Raw genomic sequence first — 23,218 nt, forward strand, 5'->3', positions numbered from 1 at the left:
AGGGCATGTGCCCGGGTTGCAGGCTCCATCCCCAGTGTTGCGTGTGCACAGGAGGCAACCAATCAGTGATTCTCTATCATCACTGATGTTGCTACCTCTCCCTTCCTCTCTGGAATCAATAAAAATATATATTTTTAAAAAACTGCCCTTGAAGCTGTAGCCCAGCCAGTTGCTATCCTGGCTTTTCTTGCCTCGCATGAATTTCTCTAAAGCACCACCTGCCTGCTGTGGCCCGGGTCCCACCCTCCAGGGCACCTCCACTGGTGGGCAGCTCTCAGCAGCCAGCCCACCACTCTCCAGAAATATCTCCTCCGACTGAGGCTGAATGAAGGAACCCCAGAGGGCACACGGATCACAGACAAGTGTCCCCAGATGCCAGCTGTGCTGTGCAGGGGCTGTGAGGTCCCAGAGGCAAAGCAAGCAGCCTGCAGCCAGAGGGCTTTCGGGGAGATGGGACCTTGGGCCCCTGGTGGCAGCATGTGTCCTGAGGAAGAATGCCGTGAGCCCGGGACCCACCCCTCACTGAGACTCACCTGCACCCCCAGAGTAAAACTCCGGGAGCCCTGGCAGGCGGCACTCGGCGGGCGGGCACTGTCCTGTGCACCGAGCACCGAGAGTATGGATTGATCCCCAGTCAGGGTGCATACTCAGGTTGCAGGCTTGATTCTGGGTAGGGGGCGTGCAAGAGGCAGCAGATGGATGTTTCTCTATCTATGCTTTTCTCTCTCTTCCTCTCCCTTCCTCTCTCTCTGAAATCAATGAAAACATTTTTTAAGAAGCACCGTCATCGGTGGGGTGAGGAATACCATCGACCGGGCAGCCGTGTGGACAACAGATTGAGTCGGGGAGTGGGAGGCAGAGGGCTCGTGGGGAGAAGCTGCAGAATCATGCCCCCGGGTCCCCCGCGCCCCCTCCCCTGCCTGTCCCTTCACAGCCGGCGGGTCACGCTCTGTCCTCTCCCCACCCTCCTTAGGCAGTGCTCACACGTCCCCCCACCCCAAGCCTGCCATCTCCGTAACTCCCCAACCTGCCTGCCCCCTCCAGCCCGCAGCCCCCACCTTCCTGCTGACCCCACTTGTCTAATGTGCTCGTGACCCTCTCCCTGCTCCCTCACGGCAAAAGGAAGCCAATGGAATGGGGTTACCTGCCGATACTCCCCACCTTCCCCAGGATAAAAACCGCACTCAGTGACGCTCAGCACTTGTGGGCTCCCTCATCCAGCACATGTTCCCTGGGCTCCCAGGGTGTGCTCAGCAAGAGGCACGGGGGGGGGGGGGGGTCACTCACAGGAGCCTGACTGAGGGCAGGACGCTGAGGAGGGTCTGAAAGACGAGGAGGGAGTGATAGACTCAGAGATGCTCAGTCATCCACGAAGGGCGACGGGCCCAGCCAGCGTGGCTCAGTGGTTGAGTGTCGATCTATGAGCCAGGAGGTCACGGTTCAATTCCTGGTCAGGGCACTTGCCTGAATTTCAGGCTTAATCCCCAGTAGGGGCGTGCAGGAGGCAGCCGATCCATGGTTCTCTCACGTCCTTACTGTTTTTCTCTCTCTCTCTCTTTCCCTCTCCCTTCTTCTCTGAAATCAATAAAAAAAATATATTTTTAAAAGGGGTGATTGGCTCAGTGGATAGAGCATTGGCCTGCAGACTGAAGGGTCCCAGGTTTGACTCTGGTCAAGGGCATGTACCTTGCTTGCGGGCACATCCCTGGTAGGGGGTGTGCAGGAGGCAGCTGGTTGGTGTTTCTCTCTCATCAATGTTTCTAGCTCTCTATCCTTCTCCCTTCCTCTCTGTAAAAAATCAATAAGATATATTTGGGGGGAAAAAGAGGGGGGTCGATGGGTCTTTGTCCCCTCTCAGTCTGTGGGGTTGACAGTGGATTGGCACAAGCTTCGTGGGGCACAGTGTGACACTGAGTTTCCACAAACACAGGCTCACCCTGCACCGGAATTTCCACCCTGCAGACACCCATTCGTGTGCTCACAGCACGAGGGTCCTCGTGGAGGTCGCCTAGTGGCTCCTTAATAAAGGATCCATTGACCGGCCGGTGTGACCCGTGGTTGAGCATAGACCTATGAACCAGGAGGTCACAGTTAAATTCTCGGTCAGGACACAGGCCCGGGTTGGCAGCTCAGTCCCCAGGAGGGGGCATGCAGGAGGCAGCCGATCCATATTCTCTCTCATCATTGATGTTCCTAACCCTCCCTCTCCCTTCCTCTCTGAAATCAATCAACATATATTTAAAAAATAAACATAAAAACCAAAGGATCCCTGAAGTCAGCCCCAGAACACCTACACACGGGAGCAGGGCCAGCAGTGGGAGGGTCGGAGCGCTCTCAGCGGACACGGGTTTTAGCTGCTCGCGCCTGAGTGCTCGGTGACTCTCACACCGGCCTGTGAACAAGAGGAAGTCAGGCGTGGGATGCCCCCCTCCCCCCCGGTGCAGGAGCCACGGGGGCAATGGGGACCTCACGCTCTACTTAAGTTGCTCACAGAAATCTTCAGTCCTTCAGTGGTGAGAGGACAGGAGCAGGCTCTTAGGAAACCAGCTGCTGGGGCTGAGGGGTCTTGAACTTCTCTCTGTGGGGGACCGAGTGCCCAGCCCGCTGTGCTTCCTCTGGGCTGCTGGCCAGGCCCCAGGGTGGCTCTTTGCCCCCCACATTTGTGGGCTGGGACACTCCCCCCTCCACCCCAGAGGAGAGGCGCTGGGTGGGAACCAGCCCTGTGAACTGCACCCCTCTGGCACCACTCTTTCTGCCTGGGAGCCTGGAGAGGCTGGGGAGCCAGCGGAAGGGGGAGTGGGGGGCAGGGGAGGCCTGGAGAGGCTGGGGAGCCAGCGGAAGGGGGAGTGGGGGGCAGGGGAGCCTGGAGAGGCTGGGGAGCCAGCGGAAGGGGGAGTGGGGGGCAGGGGAGGCCTGGGGAGGCTGGGGAGCCAGCGGAAGGGGGAGTGGGGGGCAGGGGAGCCTGGAGAGGCTGGGGAGCCAGCGGAAGGGGGAGTGGGGGGCAGGGGAGCCTGGAGAGGCTGGGGAGCCAGCGGAAGGGGGAGTGGGGGGCAGGGGAGCCTGGAGAGGCTGGGGAGCCAGCGGAAGGGGGAGTGGGGGGCAGGGGAGGCCTGGGGAGGGCGCCCCGCCCCGCCTGCCCTGCCCACTCCTGGGGAGACTATTTGGGTCCCGAGGTGCCCTGGCTCCGTCCTAAGCAGGACCCTCTCACCGCTGGTCGCAGGTGCCAGCCCTCCCACCCCACGCGGAGGCTCCCCATGGAAGGTGGCTGCAGCCCTCCACTCCCCGTACCTGCCTGCTCGCTGGCTGCCATCCGCCCGCCGCCATGGCCTGGCTCCTGCCCGTCACCCTCGGATGCCTCAGCCTCCTCTGCCTGCAGCTCCCAGGTGCACTGACCCGCTGCCAGGGCGGAAGCCGGCAGCCCGCCCGGCCCAGGTGAGTGGGGCACAGATCAGCCTGTCCCCTGGCCGAAGCTGCAGAAACCAAACACCTGGGAGGCCCCCTCTGCCCAGCCCCTCCCCAGCACCCCCCCACCCCTCCTCCCCGCGTTGGGGAAAAACCCTGTGGCTAGGGCTTACCTCAAAATCAAGGGAGCCACTCGGCCCTGAGCACAGTGACCCTCAGAAGCCAGGGGTGCCCTTTTCCCAGGAAGCACGGTGAATGGCACAGGGGCCTGGGCTACTGAGTGGCTGAGTAGCCAGGACCCAGGTCCTGAGCCCCAGGAGGACCTGGAGCTCCCCCTGGCGTTCTCCAGGCAGAAAGCGGGGGCCCCTGAACCGGCTGGGCTGTCAGGTTTACCTTTTCCATCTCCCCTGCAGGGCGCCTCCAGCCAGGACCCTCGCCAGCAGCCTGCAGCCCCAGCACCCCGCACCCCGGCCTGTGATCCACAAGCCACCCCAGAGGGGCGCCCGTCTGACCCCTGCCGCGGGTCAGCCTCTCTGGAGTGGTCCCCGTCGGCACTTAAGCCCCCCAAGGCCCAGAGCTCAGCGCCTGCGGGTGGGCTGTGTGCTGAGCACCTGCCAGGTGCAGAACCTCAGCCACCGCCTGTGGCAGCTCGTGGCCTCGGCCGGCCCCCGGGACCCAGCCCCCATGGACCCCAGCAGCCCCCACAGCTATGGCTGAGGTGGGGCAGGCCATGCCCTAGCCAGATGCTGCACCCCAACCCCAGGGCGGCAGCTGAGCCCAGCCCAGTCCAGCCCCCAGGGCTCCCTCAGGCAGCAGAAACCCCCCCCACGCCCACCACCTGCTGCAGCGAGCTACCTTGTACTGCTTTGGATGCGTAAACCTGCACCTGTGCGGCCCCAGGCAGGTCAGCAGGCAGAGTCCGGATGCCCAGGGTCTGTGCACCCAGCAGTGTGCATGCTCAGGGGACAAGTGTGCCCCTGAGGTGGCCGGGGGAAAGGGCGTTGGAGGGACGAGGTCTGCTAGGGTCACGGAGCAGAAGTCATTCGGAGCACCCAGGCACCACCTCGGGGCCGCGGGGGCCGGGGGCCGCACTGCCTGGTGCGCGTGGCCCTCTCCCTGCTGGGCTCGCCGTCAGATTAAATCCTGGCTTTAGCCCAGCCGGCGTGGCTCAGTGGTTGAGCAATCAACCTATGAACCAGGAGGTGACGGTTCAGTTCCTGGTCAGGGCCCAGGCCCAGGTTGTGGGCTTGATCCCCAGTGTGTGATGTGCAGGAGGCAGCGATCCGTGATTCTCTCTCATCCTTGATGTTTCTCTCTCTCCATTCCTGTCTGAAATCAATAATAAAAAAATATTTTTAAAAAAGAGCAGAAACCGGTTTGGCTCAGTGGATAGAGCGTCGGCTTTCGGACTGAAGAGTCCCAGGTTCGATTCTGGTCAAGGGCATGTACCTTGGTTGCGGGCCCATTACCAGTATGGGATGTGCAGGAGGCAGCTGATCGATGTTTCTCTCTCATCGATGTTTCTGACTCTCTGTCCCTCTCTCTTCCTCTCTGTAAAAAATCAATAAAATATATTAAAAAAAAAAAAGTCACACGGTGTTCTGGGGCAGAGCAGAACAGACACCCCTTCCACGTCCCAGGGCCAGGCAGGCTGGACTGTGGACAAGATCTCCCAGCCGAGCGAGTAGCTCCATGAAATTGGGACCCCCAGTTTCACGCATCTCCCGGGGTGTGGGGACAGCACACAAGGGTGCGGACTCCACAGGCAACCAGGCTCCCTGACCCCTGCCCTGCCTACTGGGGGGACTCGCTGGGACCTGCTGCCTGGGGCCTGCCAGGACCCTGGGGAGGGGGACGGCCACAGCAGCATGCATGGAGCCCCTTGCACGTTATGACTCAGAGCCTGTCAGTCCTGACACCCCGCATCACAGGGACATGGTCCGGCATCCAGGGAGGTGGTTTCTTGTATTTAGCAAACACCCACACAGCACTGAGTGTGCCCATATCTGCCCCTGTCACCCCTTCAGCCACCCTGTGACGGGGGTACAATCATGATCCCAACTCTAAGGGCAACCACTGCAGCCACAGAGGTCAGGGACAAAACCACAGACAGGCCCTGGCTAGTGTGGCTCAGTGGATAGAGTGTTTGCCTACGGACTGAAGGGTCCCGGGTTCGATTCTGGTCAAGGGCACATGCCCTGTTGTGGATTCGATCCTCAGTAGGGGGCATGCAGGAGGCAGCCAATCAATGATTCTCTCTCATCATGGATGTTTCTCTCTCTCCCCCTCTCCCTTCCTCTCTGAAATCAATAAAAAAAATATATATATATATATAAAAATAAAAAAAAACTACAAAAAGACAAAAAACACCCAGAGAGTGCAGAGGCCGCCCAAAGCCGCTGAGTGAGGCTGGAACGCGTGGGCGGGCCTCAGAGCCAGGCCTGTGGTCACTGAGGGGTGTCGGAGGCAGGCCGGCAGGGATGGGAACGAGAAAGATGGGACCAGGAGGGCAGAGTTGGGGCGAAGTCCTGGGCCTGCACATGGAACTTCCCCCGCGCTGCACCCCCACACGGTAACCAGGCTGCCGGGTCCTCTCCCCGGAGCCCAGGGCGGCTGTTCCCTGAGGCGGGACGGACTGTTGACCTTAACGCATGGCTGGGCCGCGTCACGAGGCCACAGGCTGTGGTCAAAGCATCACACCTGGTGCCCCAGGCCCCTGGGCTCCAGGCCATGCCCCGGCCGCCTACCTCGCAGCCCCCTTGGAGGTCTGGAGGCAGCACCCAGCTCCACCAGGTTGTGGGCTCGATCCCCAGTGTGTGGTGTGCAGGAGGCACAGCCTTCTACTCCTGCGTTAGCCACACCTCTTGTCAACCTATAATAAAAGGAAAAGGCCTTTCAACGTGAGAGACAAGCATTTATTTGAGATTTTTTTTTTTTAAAGCTTTTCCTGAATCACTGATTCTGGCAGAAACCCAAATCATGCTCTGCTTAGGAGACCAACGACGGGTGCTGACTAGGGGAGGGACCGTGGTGTCCGCAGAAGGAAGGCGTTGCTGCTGGTGCTGACAGCATGGACAGCATGGCGCAGTGACGGGACTCTCACCAACTTCTCATTCCTGTCCTGCAGTCTCCCGCCCAGTGAGTCCTGCAGTCTCCCACCCAGTAGGTCCTGCAGTCAGCCGCCCAGTAGGTCCTGCAGTCTCCCACCCAGTAGGTCCTGCAGTCAGCCGCCCAGTGAGTCCTGCAGTCTCCCGCCCAGTAGGTCCTGCAGTCTCCCACCCAGTAGGTCCTGCAGTCTCCCGCCCAGTAGGTCCTGCAGTCTCCCGCCCAGTAGGTCCTGCAGTCAGCCGCCCAGTAGGTCCTGCAGTCTCCCGCCCAGTAGGTCCTGCAGTCATCCATCCAGTCATCGTCACACCTGCTTCTCGTCCTCTCTGCACACAGGCCTCTGGGACACAGGTTGCTCTGGGCCCCGTGCAAAGGTTTTAACATCCAGCGATTTGAGGCGTAAGAGGTTCCAGGCAGCTCCTCGGCTCTAGTTAGGCTTTTGTTCACACCCGCCTTGTCATCAGGCCTTCCTTTGAGGGCTTCCTGGTCCGTCCTTGTCCTCAGGAAGCAGCCTCGTTGGCTCCCCGCTGTCCGGGGGCTCCCTCGGGGCGTCCTGCCTGGTCTCTAGGAAGGCTCACCCCCGAGTATCACGTCCCACAGAAGCGATGCCGTTTCTGGAGCCTCAGGCCACCTTTGAGCAGCAAGAGCTCTGTCGTGTTTCTTTCTCTTTTTAATATATTTATATTTACTGATTTCAGAGAGGAAGGGAGCGGGAGATGGAAACATCCATGATGAGAGAGAACCATGGATCGGCTGCCTCCTGCATCCCCACACTGGGAATGGAGCCCGCAACCCGGGCACGTGTCCTGACCGGGAATCGAACCCTGACCTCCTGGTGCATGGGTCAACGCTCAGCCACGGAGCCACGCCGGCTGGCAGGACTCGTTTCGCTGTCTGCCTCTTCTGTGGAGATGTCTGTGCCAGGCAGGTTTGTGCGTGTGTTTGGACCCTGCTGTGTCTGCAGAACCAGACTGGGCCCGATGCTGCTGGAATTCATCTCTGCCCGGACTCAAAACAGAACCTCTCGCCCTGAGAGCCAGACAGAGACCCACCGTCACCTTCACAGACTTCAGCGGGCTCCGGGCTCCTCTCAGCGGCCCCCCCACCCCATCCCCACCCCCGGGGTCTCGCCTGGTACTAGCAGAGGCCCCACCCTGATGGCTCATCGCCCTGCCCCGCCTTCAGCAGGAATCCTGTCCCGTCAGTTTAGCAAGAACCCCTGGTTCCTGAGGTCTCCTCATGGCATCTTCCTTCCACAGACCCTCCCCGTCCTCCCCCCGGAGAGATGGTCCAGGACGTGGCCTCGAGCAGGCCTGGGCAGACCTCGTGGAGCTGACCACAGCTGCTGCTTGTTCTGACATCAGCCATCGGTGGGCACCTCCCTGCCCCGCTGTGTGCCGGTCCCTGGAACAGGCCCTTGTCCGGCCGGGTCAAGAGTGGACAGCGATGTCTGTACCAGGGAGCATTCCTGCGCTCGTCCGGGACTCCACACTCCAGCGCTGTCCTGTCCGCCGGCCCCTGCCGAGCGGCGCAGGGATGCGTCTGGTCTTGCAGCCGCCCACACTTGCCTCCTGCGAACACGTCCCTTCGTAAACCCCGTCAGTCCGTGGCTGCCTCTTTCTGTGGCCCCTCCCCGCCTGCCGTGGGCAGAGGTGGGCTTCGAGGCTGGGGCTGCCCCTGGGGCTGCGGTGGGAACACCCTGTCCGCTCTGCTCCTCGCTGACGTGCTGGCCCGCTGTGTTCTGGTGGAGCCCAACTGGGAACCGCTTCCTTCCCATTTGAAAGGTCAGAATAGCCCTGGCTGGTGCGGCTCCGAGGCTGAGCATCAACCTAGGAACCAGGAGATCACAGTTGATTCCGGGTCAGAGCACACGCCTGGGGCTTGATCCCCAGGGTGGAGTGTGCAGGAGGCAGCTATCGATGATTCTCTCTCATCATTCATTGATGTTTCTCTCTCTCTCCCTCTCCCTTCCTCTCTGAAATCAATAAAAATATATAATAAATAAATAAATGTGTTAGAGTTTCCTTTTGTAAAAATTCTTTATTGTTTAAAGTATTACATACATCCTCCTCTCTCCTCCCCCACAATTGACCCCCCCTTTTTTTTTTTTTAAATATATATTTTATTGACTTCAGAGAGGAAGGAGAGGGAGAAAGAAAAAGAAACACCAATGATAAAAGAATCATGGATCGGCTGCCTCCTGCACGCCCACACTGGGGATGGAGCCCACAGCCCAGGCATGTGCCCTGAGGGGGAATTGAACTGTCACCTCCTGGTTCATAGGTTGATGCTCAACCCCTGAGCCACGCCGGCCGGGAAGAGTAAGTGTTTCTGGAACAAGGCCGTGCCCAGAATCCCAGGTGCCTGAGGGATGGGGGTGGCGGGGTCCCACAGTCCATGGGGAGGGCCCCGGGGGTGTGGCCGGGTTTGGAGCCTGTGGGACACAGCGCAGGACACCCTGAGCGGCCAGTCATCCGGGAGGGAGTCCAGAGCTCAGGCAGGAGGGGCTGGGCCGCTCCTGTGCTGACCCATCAACTCGCTGAGCCAGGAGGAGGGTGGATGGTCACTCATTACCGAGGGCCCGGCCAGGGGTGGGTGGTGTCGACCACTTATGTAACAGTGGGCACATATAAGGGCACATGGCCTGTGGGACGCGTGCCCGCTGCAGCTCTGCTCCCTCCGAGGATGAAGGTGGCTGTGGTGAGTCCCCAGGCCCAGTGCCCACGGGCCCCGCTGACCACACTCAGTGTCCCCGCCCTGCTGGTGCCCGCCAACCCGCTGCTCCTCTTCTGGTCCCACTGGGCACGGGTCAGCTGCCCAGCCCCACGCTCCCAGCGTGCCCGGGTCCGGGAGGGAGGTCCAGCTGGGTCTGGGCTCCTGCACAGCATCTCCCAGAAGCAGGTGCCCGGCTGACATCGCTCTGCAGGCCAGACTCACCTCGGCCTCGGCGGGTGCGAGGGCTGGAGATGCGTGCGCTGGGGCGCTGTGCTCTGGGGCAACCACTGGCCTCCGCTGCCGCCCCCCCACCTTACTTAGTCTCCTGCCCTCGAGGGGTCCCCTCTGCCTCCTGGAGCTGGCATCGTGGTGAAACGGGTTCAACCCCCACCCAACCAGGGCCCAGACCCTTCCCTGGTCTACAGGCCTGAGGTGGACCCGGAGGCGGCCAAGGACCAGGGCAGCTTCCGGAACTACACTGTGAGGACCCTGCCCGTCCCCCTCGTGGGTCCTGGACCCCGCACCCCCCACTCCAGCTTTATCACCCCTGCGCCCCTCCCTGCCCCCTGCGCCCCTCCCTGCCCCCTGCACCCCCTCCCTGCCCCCACACCCCTCTCCAGCTTTATCACCCCTGCGCCCCTCCCTGCCCCCTGCGCCCCTCCCTGCCCCCTGCGCCCCTCCCTGCCCCCACACCCCTCTCCAGCTTTATCACCCCTGCGCCCCTCCCTGCCCCCTGCGCCCCTCCCTGCCCCCTGCGCCCCTCCCTGCCCCCTGCGCCCCTCCCTGCCCCCTGCGCCCCCTCCCTGCCCCCTGCGCCTCCTCCCTGCCCCCACACCCTCTCCAGCCCCACCCTGGCCCCATTCCAACCCACGTTTCAGACCCTCTCTGCCCACTCCACCCGCCCCGCGCTTCCCAGGGGAGGGCAACCCTTGGCACAGGGACAGGGCCAGCCTGTGGGGAAGGCCCTTTCGCACCGGTGAGACCGGCCTGCAGAGGGGTCCGTGGACCCGGGATGAGGGCAGGGTTGGCAGCTGCTTGGCTGACCCTCTGGCTTGCAGTCCGGCCCGCTCCTGGACCGCGTCTTTGCCACCTACAAGCTCATGCACACACACCAGACGGTGGACTTCGTCCGGAGGAAGGTACCGGCTGACCCCTCCGTGGCAGCTCCGAGGGGGATGGCCCCCCGCCCCGCCCCAGTGCGCGGCCCTGCCCGGCGGGGGCCTGCTGACTCTGTCCTCCGGGCCAGCACGCCCAGTTCAGCAGCTTCTCCTACAAGAGAATGACCGTCCTGGAGGCTGTGGACATGCTGGACGGGCTGGTGGACGAGTCGGACCCCGATGTGGACTTCCCCAACTCCTTCCACGCCTTCCAGACGGCCGAGGGCATCCGGCAGGCCCACCCTGACAAGGGTGCGCCCCGCCTGCCCCTCCCTCCCGCTGTGGTGGGGGAGGCACTGCCCCTAGGGCTGGGAGGGCAGACAGGGCGCCCTTTCCCCGCAGGCCCCTTCCTCCCTGCCCTGACCCCAGCACCCCCCATTCCTCCCTGCCCTGACCCCAGCACCCCCGTTCCTCCCTGCCCTGACCCCAGCACCCCCCGTTCCTCCCTGCCCTGACCCCGGCACCCCCCGTTCCTCCCTGCCCTGACCCCGGCACCCCCCGTTCCTCCCTGCCCTGACGCCGGCACCCCCCGTTCCTCCCTGCCCTGACCCCGGCACCCCCCGTTCCTCCCTGCCCTGACGCCGGCACCCCCCGTTCCTCCCTGCCCTGACCCCGGCACCCCCCGTTCCTCCCTGCCCTGACCCCGGCACCCCCCGTTCCTCCCTGCCCTGACCCCGGCACCCCCCGTTCCTCCCTGCCCTGACCCCGGCACCCCCCGTTCCTCCCTGCCCTGACCCCGGCACCCCCCGTTCCTCCCTGCCCTGACCCCGGCACCCCCCGTTCCTCCCTGCCCTGACGCCGGCACCCCTGTCCCCCTTCCTCCCAGACTGGTTCCACCTCGTGGGGCTCCTGCACGACCTGGGGAAGGTCCTGGCTCTGGCGGGGGAGCCCCAGGTGAGGGGCGTGGCGGCGGGGACAGGGCGGGCAGCCTTAGCTCTGGGCGCGGGACCCCCACTGGGGAAAAGCCAGGCCTGCCCCCCATGGCTGCCTGTCCCTCCCCAGTGGGCGGTCGTCGGCGACACCTTCCCCGTGGGCTGCCGGCCCCAGGCCTCTGTGGTTTTCCGAGACTCCACCTTCCAGGACAACCCCGACCTGCAGGACCCTCGATACAGGTGCCCCCCGCCCCCGCTGGCCCCCACGGTGCTTCTTCGTCTTCTTCTTTAAATATATTTGTATTGATTCCAGAGAGGAAGGGAGAGGGAGAGAGAGAGAGAAACATCCACGATGAGAGAGAACCATAGATCGGCTGCCTCCGCACGCCCCACTCTGGGGATCGAGCCCGCAACCCGGGCCAGGGCCCTTGGCTGGGAATCAAACCGTGACCTCCTGGTTCATAGATCATCGCTCAACCACGGAGCCCCACAGGCTGGCCCTCACCCGCCTCTCCCCGCAGCTCGGAGCTCGGCATGTACCAGCCGCACTGTGGGCTCGAGAACGTCCTCATGTCCTGGGGCCACGATGGTGAGGCTGGCGGGGGCTGGCCCTGCCCAGGAGGGGCGTCCCTCTGGGTGCCTGGTGGTGACCCCTCTCTCCCACAGAGTACATGTACCAGATGATGAAGTTCAACAACTTCTCCCTGCCCCCCGAGGTAGGTGTGGGGAGGGGCCCCCCGCCTGGCTGCCCGTCACCCCCCCAGCCTGGCGCTCGCTGGGGGTGGCCTCTTCCTGTCCGCAGGCCTTCTACATGATCCGCTTCCACTCCTTCTACCCGTGGCACACGGGGGGCGACTACCGGCAGCTGTGCAGCGAGCAGGACCTGGCCATGCTGCCCTGGGTTCGGGAGTTCAAGTACAGCCACCCCCATGGAGGCTGGGGGGGCGGGGGGTATGTGGGGGGTGGGGAGGGGCCTCCCCTGAGTCACCCACCGTCCCTTCTTCGCTGCAGCAAGTTTGACCTCTACACCAAGTGTCCTGACCTGCCGGACGTGGACCAGCTGCGGCCCTATTACCAGGGCCTCATTGACAAGTACTGTCCTGGGGTCCTGAGCTGGTGACCAGCCGCCCACCCGCCCTGCTCAGGCCTGGCCGGGTTCCCGGGGGGACACCAGTGTCGGGCACGGGGACAACCCACCCCAGCCTCCTGGGGACCCGCCTGCTGTCCTTGCTCCCCACCCGTGGCCTCTGGGTCGATGGCAATAAAGACCTAGAAGCAGCCCTAGCTGTCTGACTCAGTGGATAGAGTGTCGGACCGCAGACGGAAGGGTCACGGGTTCGATCCTGGTCAAGGTTTCGGGCTTCTCCCTGGCCCAGGCCCTGGTCGGGGCATCTGCAGGGGACAACCAATCCAAGTGTTTCTCTCACTTGGATGCTTCTCTCTGTCTTTTCCTTTCTCTTCCATTCTCTAAAAAAAAAAAAAAAAAAAAAAAAAAAAAAAAAAAAAAAAAAAAATCAGTGGAGCCCTAGCTGGTTTGACTCAGTGGATAGAGCATCGGCCTATGGTAAGGTGACCAGATCGTCCCGCTTTTGGCGGGACAGTCCCGATTTTTAACAATTTTCCCCATGTCCAGCAGCGTTTTAAAAATAGTCCCGATTTTTGAGAAAGATATGGCCTGGAGGGTCCCAGGTTCCATTCCGGTCAAGGGCACATGCCTAGGTTGTGGGCTCGATCCCCGGTAGGGGGTGTACAGGAGGCAGCTGATCAATGATTCTCTCCATCATTGGTGTTTCTTTCTCTCCATCTCCCTTCCTGTCTGAAATCAATAAAAATATATTTAAAAATAAAATTTTAAAAAAAATTAATGGAAAAAATACCTTTGAGTGAAGATTAAAAAAAAAAAAAAAAATCTAGCCTGGACCGGTTTGGTTCAATGGATAGAGCGTTGGCTTGGGGACTGAAGGGTCCCGGGTTCGATTCCGGTCAAGGGCATGTGCCTTGGTTGCGGGCATAACCCCAGTAGGGGGTATGCAAGAGGCAGCTGATTGATGACTCTCTCATCGATGTTTCTTTTTTTTTTTTTTTTTTTTTTTTTTAGTCACAAAACATTTTATTTACAAAGTATGTATACTGAAGACTATACATCAGGCCCTGTCACCATGGAAAGCTCCCAAGCCAAGTCAGGGGCCAAAGGGGGCCCACAGAGGGCAGGGCTCTGTCCACCCCCAGCGGGAGAAACCCCTGCTGCCTGGGAGCAGGCTCAGCCCACCAAGGGTGGGTGGGCGGAGTGGAGAACCAGTGCCCGGGGGCCTGGGTGAGCAGGTGGGAGGGGAAGCGGCAGGACCCCATGGCTCTGAAGATGGTGTCAGGTCTTGACATCCAGCAGGGGCATCCGCTTGTGCTGGTAGCCACTCTGCCAGCCGTGCACCACCTTCATGTCTCCCATGTCAGACAGGAGCTCCTGCTCAGCCTCGTGCAGCTCCTCGGCGGGGTCGTAGCTGTACATGGGGAGCAGGTGATGGCGAAGCCTGTCCACCCGCTTTTTCTTCTGGACATACATTACCACAGCCACCACCACCCCGACCAGGGTGATGAGGAAGAAAGGCCCCAGCACATAGCCCACCATAGAGTCGCTGTTGGCCTGGGGGGCGCTGGGCACCGTGGTGTTACTCATGACATCGGCAGCTGGAGGACCGTGCGGTCAGCATGGGCAGTGCCTCGGGAGGGCGCCTCCACCGGGCTCCCTCCCGCCGCTGCAGCCCGGACAGGAACGCCCTCGCTTGGCTCCCGGGCCCCGGTCTCATCGATGTTTCTAACTCTTTATCTCTCTCCCTTCCTCTCTGTACAAAATCAATAAAATATATTTAAAAAAAAAAAAAAAGATCTAGAAGCAGCTGGAGTTGGACCTCACTGAGCCCTGTGTGCTGCATGCAGGGCGGTCTGCTTGCAGGGGGGACACCCGGCCTCATGGACATGTGTCCTGTCACCCTCCCAGCTCCCCACTGAGAACCTGGGATCACCTAGTCGTCACCCCCCCTTTCTCAAAACAGTCACCAACTCCTCTGGGCTCGGTCGCCTGATAAAAAGAAACACCTGCCCGCTGGCGTGGCTCAGTGGTTGAGCATCAACCCATGAACCGGGAGGTCAGGGTTCAATTCCTGGTCAGGGCACATGCCCGGCCTGTGGGCTTGATCCCCAGTGTGGGGCGTGCGGGAGGTAGCCAATCCATGATTCTCTCTCATCATGGATGTTTCTATCTGTCTCTCTCCCTGCCTCTCTGAAATAAAAATAAATTTTAAAAAAAGGAAAGAAACACCTCGTCGCTAAAGCACACACGGCAGAAACACGTAACAAGTGCACAGGGTGCTAACATAACCCAGAATACACACTCCAGCCCCCCTGTCATTCCCCCCGCCCTCCGCCTGTGCCCAGGTGCAGCCCCCATCATGACTCGGCCCTCACCGCCTCCACGTGGCTTCATCCCCCCAGGGTGCCCGCCAGGCCACAGCTTCGCCGGCTCCCTGCTGGCCGGCCGTTTATTTCTTTGAAGAAAGTGGCTCGTTTGTCTCAGGGAGTTTCCTTCTGTCCGGGTTTGCGGGCTGCAGCCCCCTGGTCTCTGTTAGTCATCCCTCACTCTTCCTGGTGATCGGTGAGCGAATGCAGAGGCCTGGTCAGAGTCAGGTGAGGCTGGTTGGGGGCCAGGGTGCTTTGGAGGTGGTGGAGTGCTCTTCACAGGCTGTGCTCAGTGTAATCTGAGAGCATCCTTAACCCACCCGAGGTCCAGACAGCATCCGCCCTCACTCCTCCATCCTCCTTGGACCCTGCGGTACCCAGAAGCCCCTCTGCCACTAGCTGGTTCCTGTGTGTGTGGGAAGGCAATCACATGCGCATCTCTCTCTTAACTTACCCATTTGCAACATCTTTCAACGGTGATCAAGCTGTCCGTTTTTGTGTTAAGAACAAGTAGATTTCACCATAGATTTAAAAAATATGTCTTTTGCCGAAACCGGTTTGGCTCAGTGGTAGAGCGTCGGTCTGCGGACTGAAAGGTCCCGGGTTCGATTCCGGTCAAGGGCATGTACCTGGGTTGTGGGCACATCCCCAATAGGGGGTGTGCAAGAGGCAGCTGATCATGATTCTCTCTCATCGATGTTTCTAACTTTCTATTCCTCTCTCTTTCTCTCTGTAAAAAAATCAATAAAATATATTAAAAAAATAAAAAAGATGTATTTTTATTGATTTCAGAGAGGAAGGGAGAGGGAGTGAGAGAAACATCAATGATGAGAGAGAATGGATCGGCTGCCTCCTGCACGCCCCCTACTGGGGATTGAGCCTACAACCCAGGCATGTGCCCTGACCGGGAATCAAATCGTGACTTCCTGATTCATAGGTTGACACTCAATCATTGAGCCACGCCAGTTGGGGCAAGTCATGGAATTACCATTATTATTATTTAAAAAATATTTTTATTTATTTCAGAGACAGGAAGGGTGAGGGAGAGGGAGACAGAAACATTAATGATGAGAGAGAATCATTGATCAGCTGCCTCTCGCACACCCCATACTGGAGATTGAGCAGGAAACCCAGGCATGTGCCCTTGACTGTAACGGAACCTGGGATCCTTCAGTCCACAGCCTAACGCTCTATCCACTGAGCAACACCAGCCAGGGCTGGAATTGACATGCTTACTAGTGCTCAGACAGCCCCGTCCTCGCTGGTCCCGTGACCCGACCCCAAACAGTGGCCTCAGGGGATGTCTGGCTGGCTGGCTGCTGCGACAGGACTCCACATTGTGAGCTTCCTGTGTCTGACATAACACGCTATCACAGACCTCTTGGCTTGAAGCAACACATCCATGCTCTCAAGTTCTGGGAGCCAGAACTCTGAGGTCCAGGTGTTGCCGGGCCTGCTCCCCGGAGGCTCCCCCGAGGCTCCTTGCTGTTTCCAGCTTCAGGTGGCCGCCAGCACCCCCCGCCTGGCTGCATCTCTCTGCCCCCCTTCACAAGGCTTCCTCTCTGGCTCTGCCTCCCTCTCACACAGACACTTCTCATGACACTTAGCCCTCCCACCCCATAGTCTAGGATGACCTCAAGATCCTTAAGCTGAAAGGTCCCAGGTTTGATTCTGGTCAAGGGCATGTACCTTGGTTGTGGGCACATCCCAGGTAGGGAGTGTGCAGGAGGCAGCTGATCAATGATTCTCTCTCATTGATGTTTCTAACTCTCTGTCCCTCTATCTTCCTCTCTGTAAAAAAATCAATAAAAATATATTAAAAAAAAAAAAAAGATTGGCAACTACTCAGCCAATGAAAAACTGCTCCAGCTCAGTCAATGAAAAGCCATGAGACGTTCAACTCAAAGTTGAAACACTCTGTTTACAACAGTCTCTCCTCACCACCCCCACCACTGCGCCCCCTCACCCCAAAAGAATATTCTCCTTTGGTCTAGACTCCAGGGACTTGCCTGTCTGGGGACTATGAGCAGGCCCTAGAGGAAGGGTGGTTTTTCTAAAGGTGCAAACAGCCCATGAAAATACAACCTCAAGTTCAAGTCCCTAGATGTCAGTCAGCCCATGCTCACCGCGGATTGGTGCTCCGACAGCCGCTCGGCAGAGTGGGGACCTTTCAGGGGCCTGGAGAGTCCGTGCTGGTGTAATGGACTGAGACATTGATTGCCCTTCTCACTGAGTTGACATTTGCAATGACGACATACATGCAACAGCGGTACAATGGCTGCCGACCTGCCCAGATCCAGATGGTGGCCCCAAAGTGCTAGACCCGTGTCCTTCGGGCCACACACTGCCAGCTAAGAAAAGGTCCTTTACTCAAGAATGTCTTGGACCGCCTGGAGGTCACGGCAATTGGCACAGGCCCGGGTTGTGAGCTCTGTCCCCAGTGGGAGGCATGCAGGAGGCAGGCGGTCAAAAATTCTCTCTCATCATGGATGTTTCTCTCCCTCTCTTCCTTTCCCTTCCTCTCTGAAATCAATAAAAATATATTTTAAAAAATAATGTCTCTGAGCAAGCAGTAAGTTATCATGTTTCTTAATTCCCTCTCCTTGAATAGGGGTCTTTTTTTATCTTTTGTGACAAAACATGAGAAGAATGCTTCTGCTGAGCACTAAACATGACAGTCAGCCTCAACGAAAAGTCCTTGGTGACTGAGTTTCCAGCTCTACCAGCCAGTTTTACTCTGACCGATAGACAAACTGCAGTCATTCCGTCTTGGGTACTGAGCAGGCTGTCTTTCCTTTGGTTTTTAAATGTTATTATTTGTTTACTTATTTTATGTTTTTTAAAAAAATATATTTTATTGATCTTTTTACAGAGAGGAAGGGAGAGAGATAGAGAATTAGAAAAGTCAATGAGAGAGAAACATCGACCAGCTGCCTCTTGCACATCCCCCACCGGGGATGTGCCTGCAACCAATGTACATGCCCCTGACCGGAATCGAACCTGGGACCTTTAAGTCCGCAGACCGACGCTCTATCCACTGAGCCACACTGGTTTCGGCTATTTTATGTATTTTTTAAAATTTTTTAATATGTTTTTATTGACTTCAGAGAAGAAGGGGGAGGGAGAGAGATAGAAACATCAATGAAGAGAGAATCATGGGTTGGCTGCCTTCTGCACGCCGCCCACTGGGATCCAGCCCAACACAACCTGGGCATGTGCCCCGACCAGGAATCAAACTGGCAACCTTTCAGTGCACACTGGCCAGGCTCAGAGCACTTTGAAACCACCCGAGAACTCGGGTCACAGGTCCACCTGAGTGGCTGTGGTTTGGCCAGAGGGTGTCCGTGACGTGGAGGAGCTGGCACGCCTGGGCTCTGTGTGAGCTTGAGAGGTGGGGGTTGGGGGCAGAGGGAAGGTTGAGCTGCAAGTGCCCACAGGAGGCAGTGACCTGATTGACAACCAACCCCCAAGTGGAAACCTGGACGGTGCCCTCTCCCCTGACCCAAGGCCCCGGCTCCTCTTCCCGACCGCACTGCTCCTGCTCCGGCCTCTCAGGTCGTCCCTCCGCTCAGCGCTTCCCTGACCTGCCACCTGCGGCCCCCGGCCCCGCCCCACCTCTCCTTCCTCCTGGCCCAAGCAGCGCCCAGTGCTCCGAGTCCTCGTTTCTTTCCCAAGGGCAGTGGCCTGAGGCAGCTGGAGCAGGAGAGAAGGGGCTGGGTTTGGGTGGGTTCCAGGCCCTCAGCCACGTCCAGGCTCACATTCCGACTGGCCTCGTGGCTTTGATGTGTAAACCCGACAGGTGGGCCGGGCTGTGCTGACTGAGGCTTGAGGCCCCGAGTGGTGCCAGGCCAGGTCCTTGTGCCCATTTTATAGAGGGGAACACTGAGAAGGGCAGAGCAAAGACACCAGGGAGCCAGGTCAGCAACAGCTGGACAGCGCCCGGGCGGAGCCCACGCAGAGGCCTGTCTGCAGGCCTCCCCGTGGGAAGCAGACAGCGCGGGGTCAAGCATGAAGATCCTTTATTGGTTCGTGAACCGAATGATGGGCTGGGCTGGCATCAGATGCGGCCTCTGAGGACTCGGACCCCGTCCTGCACAACGTGCTGGGAAGGGCTCTGAGCGGGTGTCACACCCACCTCCGGGGCCACTGTCCAGGTCAGAGGGTGCCCTGGGGGGGGCGTGGTTGGTGCAGTGGGGGACAAGTGGACCCTCGAAGCAGTAGGGCAGCCAGAGCCTGCCCCCTGGGCAGCACCCCAGCCTGCATCTGCCAGGACCACCGGCTAAGGCACTGTGGCTGGGCCACGTCCTGCTTCAGAAGGGCAGTGGTGTGGGGGATCCCGACCCTCCGGGCGTGTGGCAGACAGAACGTGGCTACTTTTTCCGCCGGGCAGTCTGGGAGCCACTGTTGCTGCTGTTGGGGGCTGGTGCAGCCTGGTCCGTGGCCGCTCCCGGGTCCTTCTTGGGTGCTGGCCTGGGCTTCTCCTCCCTGGGGGGCGGGGCGGCTCGGGAGGGCCGGGGCCCCAGCAGAGCCTGCAGGACCCTGATGGCCCCCACCGCGAGGATGAGTCCCAAGAGCAGGGTGGGGGCCTCCAGGGGCGACAGCTGCTTCCGGACCCAGTGGAGGGCCTGGGTGAGGGCGTTGCCGGAGCTGCGGGCCCGGCGTGGGCTCTTGTCCTGCAGGGCAGGATTGAGGGGGGTCAACAGGGGTGGTCCCGGGGGTGGAGGTCACCCTTGCCAGCACCCCCAGCCTGGCTAGCACCTTCCTACCTGGAAACCAAACTGCTTGAGCAGCGTGTCCAGCGTGGGATCCCCCAGAGACACGGGGGGGAAGAATTCCTCCACCCATTGGCGTCGCCACCACTGGCTGCAACAGGACGGGGAGCTCAGGCGATGGGGAGCCCCCAGGCCCCAGCCCCCCGCCCCGCCGGGTGCCCCCGCCTTACCCCGGCTCCCCAGGCTGTGAGAACCAGTACTTATAGCGCTGGGCTCGCACGTAGGTGGGCGGCTGCTTGTGGAAGGGGTACCTCGCCACATCGTTCTGGATGAGGCGGATCACTGTGGGGGAGTGGGCTCAGCGGCCGCTCCCTCAGCCCCGCCCACAAGCCCCCCAGCAAGCCCGGCCCCCTGCTCGGGCCTCACCTGCCTCGTTGCCCTGCAGCAGGCAGAGCACCAGGCTCGTGAACCACGGGCTGTGCGTGTGCGGGCCCAGGGCCGCGAACCACATCTGCCAGTCGAGGCGCGGCTGGTGGGGCGCCACGAGGGGGGGCGGCCGGCTCACGTTCCCAGGCTTGTACATGAACTCGATCTCCTGCGAGCCACGCCCAGCAGGTTGGGAGAGCTGCTAGACCTGGGTTCCCCGGATCCTCCCTGCCAGCCCCATCCCCCTTGGGTTCCCCGCCCGTGGAGGCTCACCGTCCAGTGGTGCCTGTCATAGCTGCCCTCCAGCACCACCTCGGGCCGCCCACCCACGCCAGTCATCCGTCGGAAGAGGCCGTAGGAGTTGGCCAGCTGCAGGTGCTCCACGGCGCCAAACAGGCGGTGGGCCCCGGTCCAGAGGCGCCCGTGGGTGGAGGGCTCCATGTAGGAGTACGGCACCTGGAGGCGGGGGGTGGGGGGGTGAGGCTCAGCACTGCTCCTCCCGCCCCTCCCAGCCCCTTCCTGTCCCCGGTGAAGTGCTACCCACCAGGCTGATCAGGAACATGGCCACGGTGGCAGTGCCGAAGATGGACAGCTGGACTGCAGTCCAGAGCTTCCGTAGCAACCCTGGCACCTGGGTCCACCTGAAGGTCAGGGGCCAAGTGCAGTCAGCCCTGCTCTGCACAGCTCTACAGCCCTCACCCCCGCCCCCCGCCCCGCCCCGCATATACCTCCAGAGGGTGACCAGCAGCTCCCAGGAGAGGGAGGCGCCCCCAAGCCACATGGTGGGCAGAGTCACCATCTTCAGCCACTGGGAGAACTGGTGGAAGGTGAAGGCTGTGGAAGGAAGGGGTGTGAGGACAGTGGCCCAGTCCAGCCCCTGCCCCCGGGCACCCAGCTGGCACTCACTGGTTCTAGAGTGGAGGGTGCGCTGCTCCCAATCGACCTCCAGGCCAAAGTAGTGCGCGGTGCCATAGGCCAGCAGCCCGTAGACGGCCAGCTCCAGCAGCAGGGCCGACAGGGCCAGCAGGGCCTTGGGCCAGGCTGCAGGGCAAGACAGTTCTGGCCAGCTGGGAACAGGGCGGAGGGTGGGAAGCCAGGAGGCTGGGGAGCTGGAGCGGAGGCCAGCGGGGACTGTGGGGGGAGGAGACGTGGGTGAGAACAGCTGGCTGCTGGGACAGGTGACACTCACAGGCAGGTGTCTTCTTGCGACGGCCATTGCCAGCCTCGGCAGCCAGGTGCCTGTCGTCCAGGAGGGAGGTGGTGAGCACGAGGGTGAGCAGGTTGAAGAAGTTGTAGTTCCCCGTGATGATGATCAGGACTTGTAGCAAGACCTGCAGGAGGGTCTGCCGCTCAGAACTCCACACAGCAACCCCCGTCTGGGCCCTCCAGAGCCTGCCCCCACGCCTAGGTCTCTCCTGAGGCATCCTGGCCCGCCTCTGCAGCATCCCTGGCCTCTGTTCTGTCCCCTCTGCTTACACCCACGCTCAGCACACCTCATGCCCCCGCCGACCCGAGCCTGACTTCCTTCAGCGAGGCCGTGCTCTGTCCCAGGCGCACACCTTCCTGCCCAGAGCTCCCCTGGCCCGCTGCCCACGAGACCTCCTGACTGCCCAGCGGGCCCCCTGGATGGTGCGGAGGGCCCGTTCCCGCCTGTGTCCTGATGGCGGACGGCCCGCTCACCTGGGAATAGAAGGCAGCCAGGCGCAGGCGGCGAGCAGGGGCGAAGAACAGAGGGGGCACCGCGATCTCGATGAGGAAGGTGGCCACCACGCTAAGCCTGTGTAGCCAGACGGGCAGGTGGTGGGCAAACCAGGCAGCAGGCGTGGGCAGGCACTGCGTCTCGTAGTGGTAGGTGAGGGCTGCAGGGGACGGTGCGTGGTCAGGGCTGGACAGAGCCCCCGCCCCCAGACCGCCCCAGGTGCAGCCGGGGAGCCTCACCAGTGAGCCCCCACCACGTGGGGCAACGGCTGGTCAGCTTGACCACCCCCGAGGCGAACATGAGGCGGAACAGCAGCCAGCGCACCAGCCAGAAGGGGAGGCCGTCGTGGGGCGGGGCTCCTGCCGGCCCAGCCTGGGAGGGCCGCCTCAGGGGGGCCACCAGCACAGCCAGGAAGCCAGTCTCCAGCAGCAGGGAGTCCCTGCAGGGAGAAGGAAGAGCACAGAGGGCCCCCTCCCCATCAAGGCTGCTCCCCGCGAAGGCCCTTCCAGGAGAGGCTGACCCCCCTCCCACCCCCGGAAGCCCCACGCCCAAAGGTCACTCACCACTGGAAATAAAGAAACACCTGGCCCACCTGCGGGGAGAAGGGCGTCAGGGAGGCCGGGGTGTCTGGGGAGGCAGGCGAGGGGTGGGGCTGAAGTGAGTTGGTGACCAGGTTGGGGGGGGGGGGGGAGGGCAGGCAGCCCCCTCTTGCCTGGCAGGCGGACAGGTAGGCAGCCCAGAGCAGCAGGTAGACGAGGAGGTGGCGCAGCCGGCGCAGCAGCAGGGCGCCCAGGGCCAGCAGGGTGCCCAGCAGGGTCAGCAGCTCCAGGCCCTGTGCTGTGTCCAGCCCCAGGCGGGGCGCCTCCCACAGCAGCGTCGGGGTCTCCCACAGCTGCTGCCAGGGCCCCTTGCCCTGCGGCCGCAGTGTCCTTCGGGCGGGTAGGATGCCCTCGGGGCCATACAGGCCTGTGGGAGGGCACCGTCCTGAGAGGCCGGACGCCCCCAGCAGCCAGGCCCGCACATCTGCCGCCTCAGGTCCAGACCTGCAGCCAGTCCTCCCCGCCGGCCCAGGTCAGGACCAGCTCTCACCCCGACCGACCGGCGTGTCAGAGCCCGGGGACCGCTCCCCTCACGCCGGGGCAAGCACCCCCACCCCACTCCGGGCTCCCCAGGCCAGGGTCTCCACCGGGCAGACCCCAGTTCCCCTCTCCTCCAGGTTAGAGCCGGTGCCCTACTACCCCGCCAGGTCTGGGGGGCCCCCCACCTAGGGGCCCCGTTTCCCGCCCAGGTGAGAACCCGAGCCCTACGGGAAACGGACCATCGCAAGCCCTCCTCTCCCCCAAACTCTGCGGCCCGCAGGACACGATCGCAGCCCCTATTCCCGCATCAGGGCCTGGACCGCACTCCCGCCCAGACGGTAGGGTCGGCGGGGAGAGAAGGGGTCGCGGGGCGCGGGCGAGGGGTGCCCCGCGCTCGGCGCCCTCACCCGGGATCTGTGTGTAGAGGGAGGCGAAGGCGAACAAGAAGACGGCGGCCACGCCCTGGAGGAAAAGCTGCCGAGGGAGCCGGGAGCCCGCCATGTCCGCTACGCGGTCCGCTGGACGCGAGCCCGCGAGTCCGTCCGGCCCCGCCCCGCCGCGCCGCGCGGGCGGCAACTGCAAGTCCCGCCCCGCCCGG

General features: G+C 61.4%; 4 protein-coding genes across 14 annotated transcripts; 2 read left to right on the top strand and 2 right to left on the bottom strand.

Annotated features, from left to right (window-relative positions):
* Positions 1 to 3,322: 3,322 nt before the first annotated feature.
* Positions 3,323 to 4,119, top strand: ADM2 (adrenomedullin 2; the record flags this gene model as incomplete). The annotated part of the gene is made up of 2 exons (XM_084878380.1): positions 3,323 to 3,432; positions 3,816 to 4,119. The coding sequence occupies 2 exons, from the start codon at positions 3,323 to 3,325 to the stop codon at positions 4,117 to 4,119; spliced, it is 414 nt and encodes a 137-aa protein (XP_084734506.1).
* A 5,027-nt stretch (positions 4,120 to 9,146) lies between these two features.
* MIOX (myo-inositol oxygenase) lies at positions 9,147 to 13,137 on the top strand. 11 transcript variants are annotated; one of them, XM_084876419.1, is made up of 10 exons: positions 9,147 to 9,207; positions 9,648 to 9,702; positions 10,281 to 10,361; positions 10,469 to 10,631; positions 11,206 to 11,273; positions 11,382 to 11,491; positions 11,773 to 11,840; positions 11,918 to 11,967; positions 12,054 to 12,166; positions 12,263 to 13,137. In XM_084876419.1, the coding sequence occupies exons 3-10, from the start codon at positions 10,323 to 10,325 to the stop codon at positions 12,369 to 12,371; spliced, it is 720 nt and encodes a 239-aa protein (XP_084732545.1). In that variant the 5' UTR covers positions 9,147 to 9,207; positions 9,648 to 9,702; positions 10,281 to 10,322; the 3' UTR covers positions 12,372 to 13,137. The 11 variants fall into 11 exon arrangements, with proteins under 11 accessions (XP_084732545.1, XP_084732540.1, XP_084732546.1 ...); XM_084876414.1 differs by having other exon boundaries at positions 9,151 to 9,207; positions 9,622 to 9,702; XM_084876420.1 differs by having other exon boundaries at positions 9,165 to 9,207; positions 9,622 to 9,702; positions 10,254 to 10,361.
* A 213-nt stretch (positions 13,138 to 13,350) lies between these two features.
* Positions 13,351 to 14,043, bottom strand: LOC311618792 (small integral membrane protein 29). The gene has a single exon (XM_084876421.1). The coding sequence runs from the start codon at positions 13,923 to 13,925 to the stop codon at positions 13,617 to 13,619; it is 309 nt and encodes a 102-aa protein (XP_084732547.1). The 5' UTR covers positions 13,926 to 14,043; the 3' UTR covers positions 13,351 to 13,616.
* A 4,663-nt stretch (positions 14,044 to 18,706) lies between these two features.
* LMF2 (lipase maturation factor 2) lies at positions 18,707 to 23,187 on the bottom strand. The gene is made up of 14 exons (XM_084876700.1): positions 23,028 to 23,187; positions 22,254 to 22,507; positions 22,105 to 22,133; positions 21,781 to 21,980; positions 21,523 to 21,701; positions 21,032 to 21,173; positions 20,749 to 20,883; positions 20,571 to 20,676; positions 20,387 to 20,483; positions 20,116 to 20,298; positions 19,843 to 20,011; positions 19,647 to 19,758; positions 19,471 to 19,567; positions 18,707 to 19,377 (listed from the first exon to the last, which is right to left on the bottom strand). Exons 1-14 carry the CDS (start codon positions 23,119 to 23,121, stop codon positions 19,075 to 19,077), a joined length of 2,100 nt encoding a protein of 699 aa, XP_084732826.1. The 5' UTR covers positions 23,122 to 23,187; the 3' UTR covers positions 18,707 to 19,074.
* Between the last annotated feature and the right edge of the window lie 31 nt (positions 23,188 to 23,218).

The sequence above is a fragment of the Pipistrellus hanaki genome (assembly GCF_964339955.1).
Source record: "Pipistrellus hanaki genome assembly, chromosome: 3".
Lineage (NCBI taxonomy): Eukaryota > Metazoa > Chordata > Mammalia > Chiroptera > Vespertilionidae > Pipistrellus > Pipistrellus hanaki.